This window comes from Schistocerca serialis, unplaced genomic scaffold (assembly GCF_023864345.2).
Source record: "Schistocerca serialis cubense isolate TAMUIC-IGC-003099 unplaced genomic scaffold, iqSchSeri2.2 HiC_scaffold_1420, whole genome shotgun sequence".
In the NCBI taxonomy this organism is placed as follows: Eukaryota; Metazoa; Arthropoda; class Insecta; order Orthoptera; family Acrididae; genus Schistocerca; species Schistocerca serialis.
This window is the reverse complement of record NW_026047648.1, coordinates 4073811-4098744: the sequence shown is the minus strand read 5'-3', so window position 1 is coordinate 4098744 and position 24934 is coordinate 4073811. Positions and strand designations below refer to the sequence as shown.

At 39.0% G+C, this 24934-nt stretch overlaps 1 protein-coding gene across 4 annotated transcripts in view; it reads right to left on the bottom strand.

Moving 5' to 3' along the window:
- LOC126443018 (uncharacterized protein C1orf50 homolog) overlaps positions 1-11721 on the bottom strand; it is a 41457-nt gene extending 29736 nt beyond the window's left edge. Inside the window, exons 1-2 of one of the 4 annotated variants that reach the window (XM_050090867.1) lie at positions 11703-11721; positions 11504-11611 (exon numbers count right to left, since the gene is read on the bottom strand). In XM_050090867.1, the coding sequence (XP_049946824.1) occupies positions 11504-11524 (21 nt within the window). In that variant the 5' untranslated portion in view covers positions 11525-11611; positions 11703-11721. The other 3 variants (XM_050090868.1, XM_050090865.1, XM_050090866.1) reach the window with 3 other exon arrangements.
- Positions 11722-24934: the final 13213 nt, after the last annotated feature.

The following is a 24934-nucleotide window of genomic DNA, read 5'->3' as shown; positions in this document are numbered from 1 at the left end:
CTTCGGGAACGCCAGATATTACTTCTGTTTTACTCGATGACTTTCCGTCTATTACTACGAACTGTGACCTTTCTGACAGGAAATCACGAGTCCAGTCGCACAACTGAGGCGTTACTCCGTAGGCACGCAGTTTGGTTAGAAGACGCTTGTGAGGAATGGTGTCGACAGCCTTCTGGAAATCTAAAAATATGTAATCAATTTGACATCCACTGTCGACAGCACTCATTACTTCATGAGTATAAAGAGCTAGTTGTGTTCCACAAGAACAATACTTTCTGAAACCGTGCTGACTGTGTGTCAATAAATAATTTTCTTCGAGGTACTTCATAATGTTTGAATACGGTATATGTTCCAAAACCCTACTGCAAATCGATGTTAATGGTATGGGACTGTAAATCAATGGATTACTCCTACTTCCCTTTTTGGGCATTGGTGTGACTTGAGCAATTTTCCAGTTTTTAGGTACGGATTTTCCTGTGAGCGAGTGGTTGTACGTAGTTGCTAAATATGGAGTTATTTTATCAGCATACTCAGAGGAACTAACTGGTATACAGTCTGGAATGGAGACCTTGGCTTCATTAAGTGATTTAAGCTCCTTTGCGACACTGAGGATATCTAACTTCTATGTTTCTCATCTTGGCAGTCCTTAATTGGAATTCAGGAATATTGACTTCGTCTTCTTTGGTGAAGGAGTGTCGGAAAACCGCGTTTAATAACTCTTCTTCAGTGGCACTGTTATCAGTGGCTTCACCGTTGTTGTCGCACAGTGAAGGTATTGAGTGTTGCCAGTGGTGTGCTTTATGTACGACCATACAATAACAATCGTTTCTACAAGTACCTTACCTGCCCACTTTTAGACGGACTTCCCTTCTGTGGTTCCCTGAGACCCTCTAACCTAAAAAAACCACCCAGTCCCTTCCACACAGCCTCCGCTACCCGTGTAGCCGCCTAATGTGTGTAGTGGACTCCTGATCTATTAAGCGTAACCCGGAAACCCACCACCCGATGGCGCAAGTCAAGGAATCTGCAGCCTACACGGTCCAGAACCGCGTGAGCCTCTGATTCAGACCCTCCAGTCAGCTCTGCACCACAGGACTACAGTCTCTTCTATCGACGGTGCTCCAGATGGTGAGCTCTGCCTTAATCTCAGAAGCAAGACTGGCAGTCTTTGCCATGTCCAGTAGCCGCCCAAAACCAGAGAGAATCTCCTCCGATCCAAAGCGACACACCTCACTGGTACCGACATGGGCGACCACCTGCAGATGGGTGCACCCTGTACTCTTCATGGCATCTGGAAGCAGCCTTTCCACATCCGGAATGACTCCCCCCAGCATACACATGGAGTGCACAATGGCTTCCTTCCCCTCCTCGGCAGCCATGTTCCTAAGGGGCCCCATTACGCACCTAACGTTGGAGCTCCCAACTGCTAGAAAATTCACCCTCTGTGAATCCCCAGACCTCGAGGGCCGAGAAGCTTGCCGGTTGGTTGGTTTGTTTTGGGGAAGAGACCAAACAGCGAGGTCATCGGTCTCATCGGATTAGGGAAGGACGGGGAAGGAGGTCGGCCGTGCCATTCCAAAGGAACCATCCTGGCATTTGCCTAGAGTGATTTAGGGAAATCACGGAAAACCTAAATCAGGATGGCCGGACGCGGGATTGAACCGTCGTCCTCCCGAGAAGCTTCCTCTGGAACAGGATGGACGACTGCACTGGCTCAGAGACATTGTCAGCCACAGATAACACCCAAAATCTGTTTGTCAAACGAACTCTGGAGGCCCTATCAGTCGGACCCACGGAAAGAATGCCAGACTTTGGAATGATCTCCCACTCGACCACGGGTGAGGGGTCAACCTCAGTGCAGGCAGTATCCGGGGCGGCCACAGCAGAGGACCGATCGGGGACACGTGGGATGTGCTAGGCCTCCCACACATCCCTGCATCCGACCCCCCCCCTCCCCCCACAGTGATGCCCCTCGGCTGCAGCCTCGAACTGTGAGACAGAAGCCAACACAGCCTGGAGCTGTGAGCGAAGGTTTGCCAACTCGGCTCACATCTGTACGCAGCAATCACACGTGCTATCCATTACTGCAGTTGCTCCCGTTTGAAGCTCGTGATAATATGCAAGAAGCGAATGGTGTACTCACCTTATTAGCAGCAGAAACATGAGGTGCTCTGTCTGACGTTGTAATTAATCTAATTTTTTCCTCACAATCTCTTTGCGAGCGGTACATAGGGGGTTTTAGTATATTTGTGGATTACTTACTTAAAGTCATTTCTCGAAACTTTGTAAGTAGGCTACTTTGTAAGTAGATAATTTACATCTATCTTCAAAAGTCTGGCCATTTACTTTTTTCAACATTTCTGTGATGCTCTGCTGTCGGTCAAACAAATCCGTGCAAATGTTTGTGCTGCCCTTCTCTGTGTACGTTCCATGTCCACTGTCAGCTCTATTTGCTACGGGTCCCTGCACACTTGAGCAATATTGTAGGAAGTATCATACCAGGATTTTCTACTCCTTTGTAGACTGACTGGATTTCCCCTGTATCCTAACAATGAACTGAAATTGCCAGCTGCCTTACCTATGAATGAACTTATGTGACCATTCCCAGTGTTATGGCTAGGTATCTGTCGAGCTGACTGACTCCAGTTCTATCAGCGCTGATGTAAAGTTGTATAAGAGGTAAGCGCCCATTTTTATGTAATGTAGAGGTTGTATCAGTGCTGTAATGGACGCTATAAAAAACACTGAAGTAACAGGTTGAGTGGCGGCTTCTTTCTTCAATGACGTGTTTGATTTATATGTCACAATATTAAAGTTTTTGCATTGTGTTATGGATAAAATGCATGACCCCATAACTATGTATGGCACGATCTCCTTAACCTGAACTAATTTGATGATGTATAAATCAAAATGTGTCATTAAGAAAGTTGTCACCACACAGGCTGTGACTTCCACTTGTTGCTCCATATTTGGCAATTATACAGGGTGTTACAAAAACGTACAGCCAAACTTTCAGGAAACATTCCTCACACACAAATAAAGAAAAGATGTTATGTGGACAAGTGCCTGGAAACACTTAATTTCCATGTTAGAGCTGATTTTAGTTTCGTCCACCTACGCTCAATGGAGCACGTTATCATGATTTCATACGGGATACTCTACCTGTGCTGCTAGAACATGTCCCTTTACAAGTACGACACAACATGTGGTTCGTGCACGATGGACCTCCTGCACATTTCAGTCCAAGTGTTTGTACGCTTCTCAACAACAGATTTGGTGACCGATGGATCGGTAGAGGCGGACCAATTCCGTGGCCTCCACGCTCTCCTGACCTGAACCCTCTTGACTGTCATTTATGGGAACATTTGAAAGCTCTCGTCTACGCAACCCCGGTACCAAATGTAGAGACTCTTCGTGCTCATATTGTGGACGGCTGTGATACAATACGCCTTTCTCCATGGCTGCATCAGCGCATCAGGGATTCCGTGCGATGGAGGGTGGATGCGTGTATCCTCGCTAACGGAGGACATTTTGAACATTTCCTGTAACAAAGTGTTTGAAGTCACGCCGGTACGTTCTGTTGCTGTGTGTTTCCATTCCACGATTAATGTGGTTTGAAGAGAAGTAATAAAATGAGCTCTAACATGGAAAGTAAGCATTTCCGGACACATGTCCACATAACATATTTTCTTTCTTTGTGTGTGAGGAATATTTGCTGAAAGTTTGGCCGTACCTTTTTGTAACACCCTGTATACAACCGCTCGCTCACAGAAAGATCTGTACCTAAAGACTGGAAAATTGCTCAAGTCACACCAATGCCCAAAAAGGGAAGTAGGAATAATCTGTTGAATTACAGGCCCATATCACTAATGTCGATTTGCAGTGTTGTTTTGGAACAGTATGAAGTACCTCGAAGAAAAAGTTTTATTGACAGTCAGCACGGATTCAGAAAATATCGTTCTTGTGGAACACAACCAGCTCTTTATACTCGTGAAGTAATGAGTGCTATCGACAGGGGATTTCACACTGACTCCATATTTTTAGATTTCCAGAAGGCTTTAGACACCATTCCTCACAAGCGACTTCTAACCAAACTGCGTGCCTATGGAATATCGCCTCAGATGTGCGAATTGTCATTGAGTAAAACAGAAGTAATATCTGGTGTTGCCAAGGAAGTGTTGTAGGCCCTCTATTGTTCCTGATCTATATTAACAACACAGGAGAAAATCTGAGAAGCCGTCTAAAATTGTTTGGAGATGATGTTGTCATTTGCCGTCTTGTAAGGTCGTCAGATGACCAAAATGAATTGCAAAATGATTTAGATAAGATATCTGTATGGTGCGAAAAGTGGCAATTGACCCCGAATAAAGGAAAGTGTGAAGTTATTCACAAGAGTACTAAAAGAAATCTGATAAATTTTGATTACACGATACATCACACAAAACTGAAGGCTGTAAATTTAACTAAATACCAAGGGATTTCAATTACAAAGAACCTAAACTGGAATCATCACATAGATAATGTTGTGGGTAGAGCAAACCAAAGACTGCGATTCATTGGCAGAACACTTAGAAGGTGCAACAGGTCTACCAAAGAGACTGCTTACACCACGCTTGTCCGCCCTACTCTGGAGTATTGCTGTGTGGTGTGGGATCTGTATCAAGTGGGTCTGACAGATGACATCGAAAAAGTTCAGAGAAGGGCAACTCGTTTTGTATTATTGCGAAATAGGGGAGATAGTGTCACGGATTTGGAGTGGCAATCATTAAAACAAAGTCGTTTTTCGTTGCTACGGGATCTTCTCGTGAAATTTCAATCATCAGTTTTCTCCTCCAATTGCGAAAACATTCTGTTGGCCCCCACCTACATAGGGAGAAATGATCATGACGATAAAATAAGAGAAATCAGGGCTCGCACAGAAAAATTTAAGTGCTCGTTTTTCCCTCTTGCCATTCGAGAGTGGAACGGTAGTGAGACAGCTGGAAGGTGGTTCATTGAACTGTCTGCTAGGCACTTCATTGTGAATAGCAGAGTAATCACGTAGATGTAAACGTAGACGGAGGTATGTAAACACTCACTCATTCTATGCTCCGTATGTGAATGTGCCTGGAAAAAAGCCCTTATAACTGGTAGAATGGGACGAACTCTCTGCTGTGCATTTCAAAGCGTGTTGTAGAGTATGGGTGCAGATCTACACAAAACGGGAGGTACTTCATTAAGTGCAAAGTTCAACTATCACAGTCGAGAGAGAAGTCAATGACAAGCAACTAAGAGCTTCTGTTGTGTACAACCACAGTAGTGGCATAATGCAAATAGGACTTATTCAAAACTTAACTTCTGCAAAACAACAGTTCATTGACACTTCCATCCACAACTGCATTTACTTAAAATATGATAAAAACCAACAGTAGCTGATAATCACAAACTGTGTGTGAACTTACTGTTTTTTTTTCTCCTTTTGCTTTTTTATGGCTGGGCAGTAACACAGATTTTAATGAACATTTCTTTCAAAAATTTTTACTTTTGAACAAGTCCAATTTGGATTAGGGCGGTACTGTGGCTGTACACTTACGAAGCTGTGGTTTGCTTGTCTGCGACTTCCCCACATTATTACTCAGGTACCTGCTCCCAACTGTGGGAGTTGAACTCTGCACTCACATTTGTACATTAGTTTTCCACACACTGCCATCTGATGCTTTTCTCACTCATTACCTTCTCGTGTTTGTCAGATCTCGAGAAGTTCATGACTGAACAAAATTAATCACCACCTAAAGAAAATTCTATCAATATTCAAATAACGTGGAATAAAATTGTTTGGATAACAAGGCTTTTCATCTGCAGTTACTCGCAAGGAAAGATGGTTTAGTCAGTACCGATGGGAAACTGCTGAGTTCTGTAGTGCAACAGTGACCCCCTCAAAATCATTGTTGTAGTGACAATCTGACCTGTAGTATAGATCGAGTTTCAGGCGAGGCTGTAATGTAGCAGTTCAGTTGTGAGCTGGAGCCAAAGAGCACGAATCCAAAATAAAGGTATTGGTAAGTGCACGAGCTGTGTTCACCTCCTACTAAATGCACTTTTCATTATAAACAATGAAAGATGCTGCACAAATAAATAGAAATGAAACATGTGTGGCACAATGCAAACAGCCTTACTTTTAGTTGCATCAGACAAACCACGTATCAAGGAATACAGAGGCAAGTGAAGAACGACGGTAAAAATAAAAAAATTACGAAATAATATGAACTGCAAAGAAAATACAGGAAATATTATTTGATAGATAAACCTGTGGCAAACAAAGGAAAATCCAGGATAGACTAACAAAAATATTATGAAAAGGATAGATTGCCATTCACCATATAGTGAACTTACACACACACACACACACACACACACACGACCACTTTCCTCAGCTGCCGAGGCCATAAATCTACACTAAGTACTTTGGCGCATATTATGTTTATCAATATATCAACAATGATATACCCGAGAGGTAGCAGTGACTGTGGGTGGCAAATGACAACACAGGTTAACTGAAGCATACGACACTGCTATGTCAACTAACAATCAAACTGCCACCACATTCAGATCTAACAAAGACCTCTGATTACACTACACATCAGTATTAAAAAACAACCTACATCCCAGAAACTATTACGGATGCAAAAGAAAAATGGTCAGTATTCTGCTTTCTTTCTGTCTGCAAACACAAATCGTCACACACCACCTCGTCATTATGCAACAGGACAAAGCCGACATCTGGTATCGTTAGATTCAGTTGACCTGGCATCACCCATGAACCTGCACTCTATCATTGGCATGTGGTGTGTCAAAAGACCCAAACTATGAATTTGTATTTTTTACATAGGGTGAAGTGGGGTAAGTGTAACCACGTTTTGGCATAGTTCAACTTTGACATCAAATTGCCAACTTGTTATTGAAGATATGATTTTGAAACTTCTCATGCTTAAGTTTGACTTATTGACTTTTAAACAATATACATTTTGTTTTTGAAAAAAAAAAAAAAAAAATTATACGATCAATTAATTGTTTTCAAAATTTTGTGTTGTGAGGTTACACTTGCCCCACGGTTCGGGGCAAGTGTAACCCCGCATTGTCGTACCCATACAGAGCATTGTAAAAGAGACTTGGGGTAAGTGACCTGATTACGCAATTTTTACTGAATTTGAGGATTTTTAAATTACTAAAATATCTTAAATTTTACTCAAGAGATGAACTTTTTTGCACACACCTCTTTGTATATTATGAAATACACAGAAAATGTTAGCTAAACTAAAAAATAAGTGTTAGCCTAAACCATAAAACACCGAAACAGAATACTTCATAGATGATTTATTTTTGTTTTAAGCCAGTAATTTATTAGTTTAAATTCTACAAAAGTAATATTTTTTTCTTTAGTAGGCAATTTAACAAAAATAATAAAATATCTGATATCAAGAGAAAAGAAAAAATCACTTTATAAGTTCACTTTCTATTATTTTTCATGGTAATTGAACTAAAGTTGTTGGCAATTTGTGTTTAATACTAAACTGTCCTAATTCAACTTATTATATTCACACTTAGGCCCTAACTATTATTTGGTCACTGAATGTTGTATGAATCAAATGTAACACCAAATGTCAGGTCTCCCCAGTGACCCAAAGTAGGCTCAGGCAGCACTGAAATGACATCAGAGGATGGAACTTCCGTCTCATCTCTTCTATCAGGCCAGTACAATGTGGTGCCATGCTTTGTCTTATTTTTGCATCTGAGGAAAATCACTTCTGGATCTCCTAAATCACTAATTTTGGTAACTTGGCCAATAAAATGAACTTTCTTACATTTTGTTGCAAAAGCTACCAGAACATAGTTTCAAACTGTAATTTTATATTTGGCTTCAAAAAAGTTTGTCTTCTTCTTCTTCATAGTTTATCATTTCTTTCCTGACATCGTCCAGTGTTCTTATGGTCCCATTTTCTTCATCAGTACTTATTAAAGATAGGCCTCCTTCAGTTTCACTTTCTTCACTTACTGATTCAACTTCGTCTTTTTTTTTGTTACTCACATGAGTAATCAGGGATTTTATTTTCCACATTAAAAGATGCCATTTCGGATAAAGTAACAGCACTTTGTTTGGAAGATTTACTTTTCATTACCAAGCCCTTTTTTATGCCGATGATGCTTTTTTGTTTTGCTTTCTCCTTATTATTCTTGTTTCCTTTAAAACCTTTTTCTTTATAGGTGGCATTTTCAAAAGTGATAACTTCAGCTCCTGGTGCAATCCGTTTCTTCTTTGTTTTACCAGGGAGACTACACTGTCGGACTGTTTCCAATAATGAGCTTGCAAATGACAAATCAGAAGTTCCAGAACATAATGAAATACTGGTTAGCTTGGGAATGGTTGAGAAAGAACTCTGATACTGGGAGAACTGCAGGGCTCAGTAGATGTAGGCCTATAAAATTCTGGAGGTTGTTCAACTGGAAGCTTTCCAAAAATCTGAGTACTTTGTGTTAGAGACATAGCTTCCACACAGTCTATGGCTGCGTTATCGTGAGCTGGCAATGGATTTGTTTCTGCCAAAGATTTGGTATGAGCTACGTATGTTTTATATGCCTCCGGATCATATTTAGTTTTATCAATTACTTCTCTACTGTAAGGGAATATTCCTGCTTTTTGAAAACCACTTTTCAACAATTCATGTGGTGTTTCATTCCATACAGCAGCGAGGAGATTGGAAAAGTCACGTTTGCTAATTTTTACCCCTTGATGATGTCTCTGGTGACAAGTTAACTTTTGGTCCCAAGTAGATTTCACACCCTTAAACACTGCTACACCCATTGGCTGCAGGATGAATTATCATGCTCAACATTGTTGTCAGTCAAACAATGCTTCACATACTGTGCTGTAATTGAAATGGTGGCATTCTTTACAGTTCTGTGTCATTTTATAAAAGGAAACGTGGTTTAAAAATATAGTAGACTTAAATAAAAAATAAAATATATCTCACACAAACTCAGTGGACCTACAAATCCAGCACATCAGGTATTCTGGTATCCATTTGTACAGGAAGGCCAGTTTAGTTGATCTAGTGTGATAGCAAAAACAAGGTTATGGCTTAAATAGGTAAATATGCTCCAGTAAGTTTGTTTGGGGCAAGTGTAGCCCTCCCCTGGTTACACTTGCCCCAGCCGATTGGTTACACTTGCCCCACATGGGAAAAAGTTGGGGTAAGTGTAACTATGCCTGGCATATCAAGAGCTTTATCAGAAGAGTAAAGCAAATCTCATATTTGAAATTATCATGCAAAAGTTAGATTGTAACCAAAAAATTGTGCAGTTATCTTCAAAACTGCAAAAATGACAGACCACCAAATTCTGAACATGTCACTCTCTCGCAGAGTGAAAATGTAGACATCAATCTCCAAAAATTAATTACCAATTAATGTCAGATATGACAACTTATGGTTAAATATAACAAAGAAAGGAGTAATGTGTGATAGGTCAGAGGTAAAAATACAGCTTCTTTAAGGCACCATAAGCCGTGGTTACATTAACCCCATGGTTACACTTACCCCACTTCACCCTACACTAATACAGTGTATCTACCAGAAGATACAGTACATCAAGTTCCAAATTTCATAACTTTATCTTATTCTGTTAATTTTTGTTATAAATAAAACTTTTTCAATTAGTAATGTGAAAACACTTACAATACACGCTAGATGAAAAGTGAATTATAAAATAACATTTTAATGAAAACTAGAATGGTGTGTGTGTGTGTTCTATAGTTAGTTATGGAACTACCTTCTGGCAAAACTAATGTGCAAAGAATATTTAAAATAGAAAAGAAGGCATTACAAATTATAATAAGAAGTCAGCAGAGGCCTCACTGCAGTAATAGCTTACAACTGTGAGAATTCTGACAGCCCCACGTAAATGCACTTTGCAGTTGGTCAGCTGCATAAAGAAGACTCCCATCAGTACCACACAATCAAGTCTATATAGGAATCTAAGAGCCGACCCTGTCAGCATTTCTACCTCACCAGACACACTGGGAATCCAAGGCACTGTAAATTGGAATTAAATTATACAACTGATTACCACAACAGATTAAAGACAAAAGATATACATGCATTCAGGACAGATCTGAAACATTATTTAGCTAAAATATAATTGTTATACCGCCAAGGATAATTCTATCCAAAATGACAGCAGACAGATTACTTTTCATTACTGGTGATTCACTGTCAATCATATGAAACACAGGTGCACAATTCAGCGGTTCTGCCATCTCAGATTTCCCCGCAGGCCCTTTATAAAGTTTTACCTACATACCTATTCATACAATTTTACTTCATCCACAAAACACATACTGTCTATGGCTGGATCAACAAATATACATTTACTCAATGCCAGTCAAACAAGAGTTCTCATTGCTGTGATTAACTCACTCCCACATCATGTTGGTCGGTTTGGAGGGAGGAGACCAAACAGCGAGGTCATCAGTCCCATCATATTAGGGAACGATGGGGAAAGAAATTGGCCGTGACCTTTCAAAGGAACCATACTGGCATTTACCCAAAGTGATTTAGGGAAACCACGAAAGATCTAAATCGAGATGGTCAGACGTGGGTTTGAACCATGGTCGTCCTGTGCCACCTCACTCAGTCACATCATGTTCTGTCTTATCCCTTCATGAAAGCCAAACGAGTCAAATTATACACGAACAGGCAGCAGCAACCATTGCTTGATACACCTGTATAAAGTAAAACGATAAATTATGACCAGTACAAATCCACTGGAACAGATGACTATGTCATTGCTTCTAGATTACCTTACACATTCGTGAGCAAAAAAATCATCACCTTTGAAGAAACCACCGCTCCTTTAATACCAAATCAGCTGTTCCTACCTAACAGTTCAGACAAAACATTAACGCCTACAGACCACTATCAGCTGACTATGTTACGATCTACCTACAACAAATGTTCGTTACATGGAACCGACAGTCCCGTGCACAAGTACTGATCTGCGTGGCAGCACTAAATAAGAGTTACAAATTTTTAGTGAAAACATAGGAATGTACCCAAATAGTTTCGAAACTCGCCGTGGTTCAGCTCTGTTATCACAGTTGTAGCATCTAACCAATGGGATAACCGTGTTGCCATTTGTGCTAAAACATGTTGGCATCCATTACCCTGAGGACGTACAGTTTCGGTAGTTACATGACACGCGATATGAGCACGGAGTACTTCCAGAGTCTCGTTTGTTAACTACGCAGTGAATCCCACATTTCCACGAACGGGGCCTACATACCATTTCAATCTCCTGCGCCAGTTCGATGAGGCTGGCTCGATCGGTTCTGCCTACGGCGGTGGGGCTGACCAGCTGCAGACCCATCGGCTGGGGATTCCTTTCCACAAGGGAAACTAAGAACAGAGTCGGTAAATCAAAATCTTTCGAATAAAGGTTTGAACAGCAGACAAAAGTATTAACCGCTTACCTTTCGACGATATGAAGGCATCTGCGTCCATTGCTATACTACGCCGCTTCATACGAACACCAATATGTTACGTAACAGCTTCGAATCAATTTCAGTATCAGCACGACTCTGCAGACAAAAATACTCTCCAGTTTTCCTTGAACAAATCACGTCATTACACAGACACAGGCAAAACAAAAACAAAGTACAAACTACAAACTCTACGAAGCTCTTTGCATGAAGAACCCACAACACAGTGATCTCTAGATTCACATATCGGAATGACAAAACCATAGAGTAAATTCTATGGACAAAACCAAGGATATTTAGGGGCCCTCACACGTTCAACAATATAGTGAAACTGTCAATGCATTCACTATCGTAAGGCGCCTATTGACGTACTGCCAGTACCAAAAGTATTAACTAGCAAAATTGATGGATTTCAAAACATTCTGAATACTGTCAATACATACTGAACATGTGAGGTCAAATATTGACGGTTTGACAATGTTCTCCATTCAGATGTTGACAAAGTTTCGTAAACAAGTCACATGGCGTTAGTGTGCACTATTTATTTTGTCAACTCTGTGTTGTGTGCATTACAACTCAGATTCAATTATTAAGGAGTTTTCTATCACAAAGAACTTTTAGGTCTATCTAAGAATAATCATTTTATATGCCGCTTTAGGATGGTTAATAGAGGATTATCTATGACATTGCTTACTTCATTAATTTGAAAATATAGTATAGACCGTTGTGTTGCAAAGCAATTTTGAAAAACACTCCCATTTGGAAAAATACGTCATATATATGCAATGCACCATGGACCTTGGGGAGGCTTGCGTGCCTCAGCGATACAGATAGCCGTACCGTAGGTGCAACCACAATGGAGGGGTATCTGTTGAGAGCCCAGACAAACGTGTGGTTCCTGAAGAGGGGCAGCAGCCTTTTCAGTAGTTGCAGGGGCAACAGTCTGGATGATTGACTGATTTGGCTTTGTAACACTAACCAAAACGGCCTTGCTGTGCTGGTACTGCGAACGGCTGAAAGCAAGGGGAAACTACAGCCATAATTTTTCCCAAGGGCATGCAGCTTTACTGTACGATTAAATGATAATGGCGTCCTCTTGGGTAAAATATTCTGGAGGTAAAATAGTCCCCCATTCGGATCTCCGGGTGGGGACTACTCAAGAGGACGTCGTTATCAGGAGAAAGAAAACTAGCGTTCTACGGATCGAAGCGTGGAACGTCAGATCCCTTAATTGGGCAGGTAGGTTAGAAAATTTAAAAAGGGAAATGGATAGGTTAAAGTTAGATATAGTGGGAATTAGTGAAGTTCGGTGGCAGGAGGAACAAGACTTCTGGTCAGGTGATTACAGGGTTATAAATACAAAATCAAATACGGGTAATGCAGGAGTAATAATGAATAAAAAAAATAGGAGTGCAGGTAAGCTACTACAAAGAGCATAGTGAACGCATTATTGTGGCCAGGATAGACACGAAGCCCACGCCTACTACAGTAGTACAAGTTTATATGCCAACTAGCTCTGCAGATGACGAAGAAATTGAAGAAATGTATGAGGAGATAAAAGAAATCATTCAGATAGTGAAGGGAGACGAAAATTTAATAGTTATGGGTGACTGGAATTCGAGTGTAGGAAAAGGGAGAGAAGGAAACGTAGTAGGTGAATGTGGGTTGGGGCTAAGAAATGAAAGAGGAACCCGCCTGGTAGAATTTTGCACAGAGCATAACTTAACCACAGCTAAAACTTGGTTCAAGAATGATGAAAGAAGGTTGTATACATGGAAGAATCCTGGAGATACCGAAAGGTTTCAGATAGATTATATAGAGGGTCTATACAAGGACAGTGTACTTCAGGGCAATATTATGGAAATGGAAGAGGATGTAGATGAAGATGAAATGGGAGATAAGATACTGCGTGAAGAGTTTGACAGACCACTGAAAGACCTGAATCGAAACAAGGCCCCGGATTATACAACATTCCATTAGAACTACTGACAGCATTGGGAGAGCCAGTCCTGACAAAAGTCTACCATCTTGTGAGCAAGATGTATGAGACAGGCGAAATACCGTCAGACTTCAAGAAGAACATTATAATTCCAATCCCAAAGAAAGCAGGTGTGACAGATGTGAAAATTACCGAACAATCAGTTTAATAAGCCACAGCTCCAAAATACTAACGCGAATTCTTTACAAACGAATGGGAAAAACTGGTAGAAGCCGACCTCGGGAATTCGGTAGAAATATTGGAACACGTGAGGCAATACTGACCCAATGATTTATCTTAGAAGATAGATTAAGGAAAGCCAAAACTACGTTTCTAGCATTTGTAGATTTAGAGAAAGCTTTTGACAATGTTGACTGGAATACTCTCTTTCAAATTTTGAAGGTGGCAGGGGTAAAATACAGGGGTGCGAAAGGTTATTTACAATTTGTGCAGTAAGCAGATGGCAGTTATAAGAGTCGAAGGACATGAAAGGGAAGCAGTGTTTGGGAAGGGAGTGAGACAGGGTTGTAGTCTCTCCCCGATGTTATTCAATCTGTATATTGAGCAAGCAGTAAAAGAAACAAAAGAAAAATTCGTAGTAGGTATTAAAATCTATGAAGAAGAAATAAAAACTTTGAGGTTTACCGATGACATTGTAATTCTGTCAGAGACAGCAAAGGACTTGGAAGAGCAGTTGAACGGAAGGGATAGTGTCTTGACAGGAGGGTATATGATGAACATCAACAAAAGCAAAACGAGGATAATGGAATGTAGTCGAATTACGTCAGGTGATGCTGAGCGATTTGGATTAGGAAATGAGACACTTAAAGTAGTAAAGGAGTTTTGCTATTTGGGGAGCAAAATAACTGATGATGGTCGAAGTAGAGACGATACAAAATGTAGGCTGGCAATGGCAAGGAAAGCGTTTCTGAAGAAGAGAAATTTGTTAACATCGATCATTGATTTAAGAGTCAGGAAGTCGTTTCTGAAAGTATTTGTACGAAGTGTAGCCATTTATGGAAGTGAAACATGGACGATAAATAGTCTGGACAAGAAGAGAATAGCAGCTTTCGAAATGTGATGCTAGAGAAGAATGCTGAAGATTATATGGGTAAATGACATAACTAATGAGGAGGTATTGAGTAGAATTAGGGAGAAGAGGAGCTTGTGGCACAACTTGACTAGAAGAAGGGACCGGTTGGTAGAACATGTTCCGAGGCATCAAGGGATCATCAATTTAGTATTGGAGGGCAGCGTGGAGGGTAAAAATCGTAGAGGGAGACCAAAAGGTGAATATACTAAGCAGATTCAGAAGGATGTTGGTTGCAGAAGGTACTGGGCGATGAAGAAGCTTGCACAGGATAGAGTAGCATGGAGAGCTGCATCGAACTAGTCTCATGACTGAAGACTACGACAACAGGTGAGGTTGGCAGCCCTGCAGCCAAGCGACTAGCGCGAGGTTTGGTGTTCTCGTAAAGATAAGTTATTTTAGATTATAAAACACATAGATTAGTACTGATTACGTGGTAAATAAGTGTATTAGTGTGCCGTTTAAGTGTACCATTAAAGGTTTCATTTCTCATTACGTAATATAGCAGAAAACGCGAAAAGACCGTACAGTCGTATTTTCTGTTTACGTTCTGCTGCAGCAAATCTATAGAATTTCGTTTAGTTGTTCCTTGCTCTCTCCAGCAATTTAACTTAGCGTACCTCTTCATTATTTAACTAGCATTTCCGGAAAGTAGCGTAAAGTTTAAATTGTTGTTTCAGAAACTTTGCACTTTTGTTTTTGTTTACACACAGTTGCGTATAGGCCAAATTTGTGTAACCATATTTTCGTGTTTATCTGTAATTTAACTGACTTATTCTTAATAAATTATTACGTTTATCATGAGTGAAAAGTGCTTGACTTGCCGTAGAATTGTTAGGTCGGGGCTTTGGTGTGATGGGTGCTGTAGTTTTTTCCATGTGGGTGACTGTAGTGGCGTGGGAATAGGGGAAGTAAATGAGACTCATCAGTGGTTTTGTAGGATTTGTAGTAGAGATAGGAAGATACTGGAACAGGAGGGGAAAATTGCTGCCCTTCAGGCTGAGTTAGACAAGGCCAGGGGAGATCTTGACAGGTTAAGGAGGGAGAAGGGTAAAGAGAGGTGGGAAGTGGCAACAGGCAACAGGAGGAACAGGCCTAGAACTTTGTCTGACAGCTTTATGGTGAATGTGGAAAATAGATTTGACCTGTTGCTTCAGTTAGAAGCTGGTGAGCCTCAAGCAGTTACAGGTGTAGACAGGGCACAACAAACTTTCAGCAGCAAATTGAAAAGTAAGAATGTAGGGAAATCAGTAAAGAGAAAGAAAGTGTTGTTGTTAGGTAGTTCCCATGGAAGAGGTGTTGGCCAACTCTTGCAGGATGAACTAGGATCAGAATACCAGGTCACCAATTTTTTTAAACCTAGTGCTGGTCTGGAGCAGGTGACAGAGGATTTAGGATCACTTTGCAAAGATTTCACTAAGGAAGACACCGTGGTTATAGGGGGTGGGGCAGGTAACAGTATTGACAGAGATCCTGGGTACAGCATAGAGTGTGACCTGGCGAAGATTGCATCAGCATCGAGGCATACCAGTGTTGAGTTTGTATCTGTTCTTGGGCGCCATGACCGACCTCATTTGAACTCTTCTGTCAAGAGAGTTAATTTGGAGCTGGAACGGCTGCTCATGTCGGGTGCGGGGTCACACATTGGTGTGGTTCATGTTGATTCTGTCAGTAGGTGGGATTATACTAGGCATGGCCTTCACCTCAACAGGAAGGGGAAGGGTAAATTGGCTGGGGAAATAGCAGGAAAGTTAAAGGGGGGAGGCACTGTCATGAGTGGTAAAATACCAGTGGTTATAGGATTCAGAAAAGACCCTTTTTTAGGGTAGGGAGGACAGAAAGAAAACAAATTTTAAGAGAGGTTAGAACTGAGACAAACCTTCAGTTTGAGAAAGAAATCAAAAAACATAATTCCAGCTTATTACATCAACATAAACAGCCATTGGTTAAGAATTTTCAACTGTCAGCAGATATTTTAACTCCATCCAATTTTAAGTCAGTCAATGTGAAATGTCAGCTATCTTTATTGCATCAAAATATTCGAGGACTGAGAAATAAAATTAATGAATTAACTATCTGCATAGATGAATTAGAGTCTTCAAACCCAGCTGACATAATCTGCCTCTCTGAACATCATGTGACCACTGGTATAGAACTTTTAAGTGTTACAGGGTTTAGGTTAGCATCTCACTATTGTAGATCAGAAATGGAGAAAGGAGGAGTTGCCACATTCATCAGGAACTGTCATAAATTTAAGAACATAGACATTCATAAATTTTGCCTAGAACAGCATATGGAAGCATGTGCAACAGAATTAGATTTTCACAAAAAATCTTTCATAATATTAAGTGTATATCGAGCACCTGCAGGTAACTTTAATCTGTTTGTAAACCACCTTGAAGCTGTACTGGCCCATTTAACAACCAAAAACAAAGAAATAGTGGTTGCTGGTGATTTCAATGTAGATTTCCTTAAAGACTCTCCCAATAAGAACCTATTTGAGTTAGTAACACTATCATTCAACTTAATTCCCACAGTAAAGTTCCCCACTAGGATAACCACTTGCTCACAAACAGCCATTGATAATATCTTTATAGAAAAGTCAAATGAACAAAATTATATTACAAAACCAATAGTCAATGGCCTCTCAGACCATGACATGCAGTTCCTTCTGTTAAATGTTAATACTGAACAGGATATAAAATCTGTTAAATCTGAGCTCAAGAGGGTAATCAGTAAGCCAAAAATTGATTATTTTAGGACACTCCTCAGAGACATTCACTGGACTGATGTTTACAGTGCTCATGGCATGAATGAAAAATATAACATTTTTGCTAATAAAGTGCTTACCTTATTTGAACACTGCTTTCCCCCAAAACTTACCAAGGTTAGAGCAAAGTCTACAAAGAAGCCATGGATTACTCGAGGAATAGGGGTATCTTGTAAAACAAAAAGAAAACTGTATCTGTCAATCCGAAACATTTCCAATGTTGATGCTATAGCACATTATAAGAAATACTGCAAAATATTAAAGACTGTAATACGGATGTCAAAGCAAATATATTACAAGGAAAAGATAGTCATATCAGATAACAAAATAAAGACAATATGGGATATAGTGAAGGAGGAGACCGGTAGAACCAGACATGAAGAGGAACAAATAGCATTAAGAGTAAATGATGCATTGGTGACAGATGTGTATAGTGTTGCAGAACTTTTTAACAAACATTTTATAACTGTTACTGAAAAGATGGGGTTGTCAGGTTCGGTAGATGCTGCTATGGATTACCTTAGACCAGACATTTCAAGTAACTTCCATAATATGAATTTGACCCTCACTACCCCAACAGAAATAATGTCCATCATAAAATCTTTAAAATCAAAAACATCTAGTGGGTATGATGAAATATCAACAAAGTTAATTAAAGAATGTGATTCTGAGCTAAGTAACATATTAAGCTATCTGTGTAACCAGTCGTTTATCAGTGGAATATTTCCCGAATGGCTGAAATATGCTGAAGTTAAGCCACTGTTTAAGAAGGGAGATAAAGAAATAGCATCAAATTTCCGTCCAATTTCACTGTTGCCAGCATTCTCAAAAATTTTCGAAAAAGTAATGTACAGTCGTCTTTATAACCATCTTATCTCAAATAACATACTGTCAAAGTCACAGTTTGGATTTCTAAAAGGTTCTGATATTGAGAAGGCTATCTACACTTACAGTGAAAATGTACTTAATTCATTAGACAAAAAATTGCAGGCAACTGGTATATTTTGTGATCTGTCAAAGGCATTTGACTGTGTAAATCACAATATCCTTTTAAGTAAACTAGAATATTATAGTGTAACAGGAAATGCTGCAAAATGGTTCAAATCTTATATCTCTGGCAGGAAACAAAGGGTGTTATTAGGAAAGAGACATGTATCAAGCTATCAGGCATCATCCAACTGGGAACTAATTACATGTGGGGTCCCACAAGGTTCCATTTTGGGGCCCTTACTTTTTCTTGTGTATATCAATGACCTTTCATCAGTAACATTACCAGATGCCAAGTTTGTTTTGTTTGCTGATGATACAAACATTGCAATAAATAGCAAATCAAGTGTAGTCTTAGAAAGATCAGCCAATAAAATATTTGTAGACATTAATCACTGGTTCCTAGCCAATTCTTTGTCACTAAACTTTGAAAAAACACACTACATGCAGTTCAGAACTTGTAAGGGGTGTCCCAAGAGTATATGTCTAACATATGATGACAAGAAGATAGAAGAAGTGGACGGTGTTAAATTCTTGGGATTACAGCTTGATAATAAATTCAACTGGGAGGAGCACACCACAGAACTGCTGAAGCGTCTTAACAAATCTCTGTTTGCAATGCGAATTTTGTCAGACATAGGGGATATAAAAATGAAAAAGCTGGCATACTATGCTTACTTTCATTCCATAATGTCATATGGGATTATTTTCTGGGGTAATTCATCAAGCCAAGCTAAAGTTTTCCGGGCACAAAAACGTGCAGTAAGAATTATATGTGGTGTGAACTCAAGAACATCCTGCAGAAGCCTGTTTAGGGAACTAGGGATACTAACTACAGCTTCCCAATATATTTATTCCTTAATGAAATTTGTCATTAAAAATATATCACTTTTTCAAACCAACAGCTCAATTCATGGAATCAATACTAGAAATAAGAATAATCTTCACAAGGATTTAAAGTCACTTAGTCTTGTACAAAAAGGTGTGCATTATTCAGGAACACACATTTTCAATAACTTGCCAGCAGCCATAAAAAGCTTAACAACCAATGAAATTCAGTTTAAGAGAAGCCTAAAGGATTTATTGGTGGCCAACTCCTTCTACTCCATTGATGAATTTCTGAGGAAAACCAACTGATTTGTATATAAGTACAACATAACTTCTGCACAATTTCAGTGCAGTAATGTGTTCACTGAAAATTTGTGTGTGTGTGTGTGTGTGTGTGTGTGTGTGTGTGTGTGTGTGTGTGTGTGTGTGTAAGTATAATCTAACTTCTGCACCATTTCAGTGCAGTAATGTGTTCATTGTAAATAAGTATTACAGTAGTTGTATTACATGTTTCTTACCTTATAAATAAATATAAAACTTTTTTATTTTAAATTCAGTGCAATAGTATTTGTAAAATGACTCTTAGTGTTCATTAAAAAATGACGATCATTCCACTTGGGACCTGTGGTACATTAGCTTATTTGTTTTAGTTTAAATATTTGTCATGTATTGTTGTTTTTCTGACATGTTCCACATCCTGGAGGACCTCCTCACTACGGATCAATTGGAATGAAAGTAAATCTAATCTAATCTAATCTAAACAACAACATCTGCAAAGACAAGTAAGATGTCAGTGAAATGCATGCCAATTGCACCAAATTATCACAAAGTGAAAAAAAACTTCTATGTTAATTGACTGAACGGATGGGTCTACTGCACGCTGGTAGAGCCATGTGTGGCGTCGTTGTGATGTTTAGCGCAGTGTGGAAGATGACAGAGACCGCATGTCGACTTTCGTTATCGCCCGAGTCGCCGTTTATTTACGTATTTATTTAGCCATCTGTGGACATTTTAAAATGCATGGATGTTGTCAGTTTGTGTACATTCATATAGTTATAAAGTTTGTTGTTACATGTAGTTAAACATTCTGACATATAAGTTATCTACAATCATTTTTGCTCCTTATCAAAACGTCACATATAATTAAATATTGTGAAACAAAAGTTATTTATAGTCATTTTGTACTAAGGAATTCACTTTAGTGTAAAAGAAGTGTTCCAGCAAAAACAATTTATAATTCTTCCTAAAGGAGTATATATTATCTGTTTCTTTTATTTTCTGTGACAGTTTATTATACAGTTTTATGTTTATTCTTCCTGTCTAGGTGAAGACAGTGACTTGTTCGTGTACTACAGTTATGAAAACTGCTAGTTGTGCTGTAATTTTCTATACTTTTGTTGATATACACTAGAGTTTAGAATATAAACTCACAAGGAACAGTTAGAATTTCGAACATTTTGAAAAGTTCTCTTCAGTAGGCCTGCTTACTGCTTTTCGTTATAATTCTTACTGCTCTCTATTGCATTTTAAATACTGTTTGTAAATTCTGAGCACTGTTTCCACAGAAAATAATACCGTAACTGATTACTGAATGAACATAACTAAAGTATACAGTTCTCAAACATTCATTACTGCATGCAGATACAAGAACTGTATGTGCATAACATGTTGTGGATATCTTTTTCGAGAATTTCATAGCATGTCCATTCCACTTCATTTGGCTGTCAATGTGCAACCCTAAGAATTTTGTTGTAGGTGCATCATCTGTGGAGATGTTATCTAGCTTTAAATTTAAGGGACTCTATTCTTTGTTCATTCTAAAGCATCTTGTATTTGTTTTCTTTATGTTGAGAGTTACTTTGTTTTCCTGAGACCATTTGTGAACATCCCTCAGCACGTCAGTAGAATTTTCCAGTATGTATGACGATTTCTATGTTGGTGTCATGTTTCCTCCATGGCGGATATGTTGTGGGAAATCATTTATATACACCAGAAACACTTCCTTGAGAGACACCAATATTTATATATTGTAGATCCGATATAAGTTTGTCAATGTACTTTGATACACTCGAGACATGTGTGATCTCTACTGACTGTACTGCATTTTCTAGATATGAACGAAACCATTTGAGAACCACTCCCCTTACTCCTAGTGCCTCTAACCTATGCGACAGCTTCTGGTAGTCAACTATGGTCAAATGCCTTAGACAGGCCTAGAAAAAGGCCAGTTACATAGCTGTTCTCGTCTAGTGCTTCTAAAACTTTTTTTGTAAATTGTACTATTGCAGATTCTGTACCTCTACCAGGACTGAAACCATGCTGGCCATTGCAGAGGAGGTTGAATTTACTTAGATAGCTTATAAGCCTGTTTTTCATTATTGTTTCTATTACTCTGGAAAAGCATGACAGTAGGGCTATTGGTCTGTAGTTCTCAAAGTTTTCTATGCCACCTTTTATTGTGAACTGGTAAGATTTTGGCATGCTTCAGATAGTCAGGGAAGCAACCAGTTTTGAAAGAATCATTTATGATTTTTGTTATTGGAGCTTTGATACCAGTTACACAATTTTTCAGCACACACATCTAAACCTGCCGAGTTTTTGGTACTTTAATTGCCTTACAACATTGCATACTTCCTCCTCAGTAGTTGGAAGCAATACCATTCAGTTTGCTATATGCTTCTGTATTGGTTGATTAGCACTTTTTGGAAAAATTTTCTGTAACTTCATTGAAATGCTGCTAAAGTAGGTATTCACATAATATACTAATTCTTTCAGGTTACTTTCTGAGTTTTCCTTGTTCTTGATTTGTGTGTTTATATCTCTCTGCATCACAGTTCCTGTTTCTTGTTTCACTACAGCCCATGCAGCTTTAGTTTTATTATTGGCTAAATTTATGAACCTATCGTTAGCTGATTTTTTTTTGCAATGTTTGATTATCTTCCTGTAGATCCTTTTGTTGTTTTTGAAGTAGTGCAAAAAAACTGGACCACTATTGTCCTTTTTAATGGAGTTTAGGTATTTACAAGTTTGAGCACATTTTCTAATTCCTTTGGTAATCCATTTATTGTTGGTGAGTGTTCCATTAGGAATTAATACATTGGGGAATGTTTCTTCAAATTTTAATTTAAATTCAAACATAAAATTGGAGAAATTGGTATTCACTTTAGTTTCTGTACATACTCCTTCCCAACTTTCATGTGTTAACTTTAAGGAAAACTCTTGCAAAGCTGATGGAGAGTAGACCCTTTTATATACATGCAGTTTTGATCTTTTTTTTTTTTTTTTTTTTTTTTTTTTTTTTTTTTTTTTTTTTTTTTTTTTTTTTTACACAAGCTTTTACTTTTATAATCTGACGTAGATGGTAGCCGTTTTGCAGGCGAATTAAAGGAGCAGCTTATTATATCCTCAACTGGTATACTCACTGCAATTTTGGAAGCTATTAATTTGTTTATTTTCTTTAAAATGTGAACCTTTAAACTTTTGGAAACGATCAAGCAACGATCTGTCTGCACAAATGTGTTGTGTTGACATGACACAGGTTCTGATCTACTGCTCGCTGGCCATCTGTTAGTGCAGAAAAGGAATTTTGGTGGCAAAGCAACTGGACTCTTGCACAGTAACCTCAAAGGTTGTTTCATTTATTCAGAAATGAAGGAGCTTCTATAACGATCTGTGTTGCAAATAAAATAAAATAAAACTAAAAGATGCAGACAAAAAGTCAGAAACAGAAAGACTGATGAAAATGGTCTTCACAAAATTTACTTCACGAGTAGCAGGGCGAACTTGACGACTGCTGCAATTATTTGAGGATGGATTTAGGAACGTACTACAATTATCTTTTGATGCCCATAGCTCCTAGTATAACACGAAAAAAGCTTGCATGAGGAGAGCAATTTCTCACTGTGATCAGATCATGGTGAAGTTAAGTTTCCCAAGCATTGAACGAAATCGTACCATACACATGTGAGCTGTTCGCTCCATGCTGACCTGAAGGTAAGAAAAGTACTGAATTTGTACCTCAGTTCTAAGTTACGGATAATATTTTTACATTTCTGGACATGTCTGAGATACAGTGTACTCTTATAAGCTATATAAGTGCCCAATCAGCAATCATTCAGTTTTTTTGTAAGTCTATATTTTCAGTTCTCAGCAACTTTTGCACTAGAATATAAAATTCCACATTCCATTCCAAACTCTAAACAGTTCACCTTTAAATGACTCTTGGTATGAACCATGTATTACGTTAGAAAGTTATACAAGTGTTATAATAACTATGACCGTGAAGGTATTGTTCCAACATGTCCCATTATCAAGTTATCACAGTATTCTCACTGCACTCTGCTTTAGAGCAAATATGAAGATGCACATCAAGTAGGACCTTCTTTTTTCTGTGACACTGTTACAGTTGACATTAGATGATGACATGGGAGAGTACAGAGTGGATGTACACTAAGAAACCCCTGCACCAGATCGAACAGATTTCGTTACTTTTCTTAGCTCTTTGTGATAATCCGGCTGCAAAGAATTTTTCTTTTTTGTGTACCATTTCTCTGTTTGTCATAGGGTTAACCACTCATAATTTTTCTGTCAAACAATTATAAGCAGCTGCCATGTTATCCCCATCACTTTATCCCCTACTTTTAATTTTCAACAAACATATATGACCCCTATAAAATTCAATAAGTTCGGCAGTAAACTATCTAGAACACTAATGTGTAGCTACCATTTTAAAAATGTACTGTGTACACACAGACGACAAACACCTGACTGGACAAACAAATGACTCAAACATGTTTTAGCACTAGATTTGTGGCGACCTCGTGTCCATACATTCCAGCTTGCCTGTGCAGATGTGATCTGAATCCACTGATTTGAACAGTTTCGTTCAAACCTCTAACTCCAACTGCCAGGCCTGCACACATTTCATTTCTGTGTAAATGATGTTTGATGTGCACAAAAATTTGTGAAGACAGGTTGTTCCATGTGAACGGGTCTGAAGAGGTTGGCAGAATACATGCCATGGGTACCACATAACAAAATGTAAAAAAAAGTGTTAATTACAGGAGTATATCATCACAAGACAAATATAATTCTTTCACAAATTTCAGTAACAGCTTTGGTAATTGTGATTGTTGACATTCCAGCACTAAACTCCGAGCAAACTTACCCAACAGAAATCTCATAGTTGTACCTAAACTATCGCCGCCTGTAAATGTCATTCTCATTGACACATTTGGCCTCTTTACTTCATGTTGTACCAACGTTAATACTTCGTTGTATGATTCAAGACTCATCCAAAAATAGTGATAAATTTAGTCAGAAAACGCTACACCTTTTTCTGTCATTCTAGGATTCACTTTCTCTTTTTCATAGTTTTCTGTAATTTACGACTTATAGCTAATATAACTAGAGCACGCATTTTCGTTGGTAGTTCGACATCTTCACCTTGTGGAACTGTGTTGCCAACGGACGATATTTTGTGAGAGAGGCTCGATGTATAGAAAGCCTGACAACCTAACTTTGACAATTTATATAGAACGTATGCAAGCTCCTTTGGGCCGATTCACACTTTACAGGCCGGCACGAAACGCCAAAATAATCCACAGCGCGTCTCAAATGGCGGAGTTCACACAGGCTGCCAACAGAACTGAGACAAAAGTCCAGGTTTCACAGGAAGCGAGTTTTGACGTTGATTGTGGTGTTGGCAACAGTGTTGCCGTTTTGTAATAAACAACACTAACCTGTTATTGCCGCTCCCACCAATTAAGA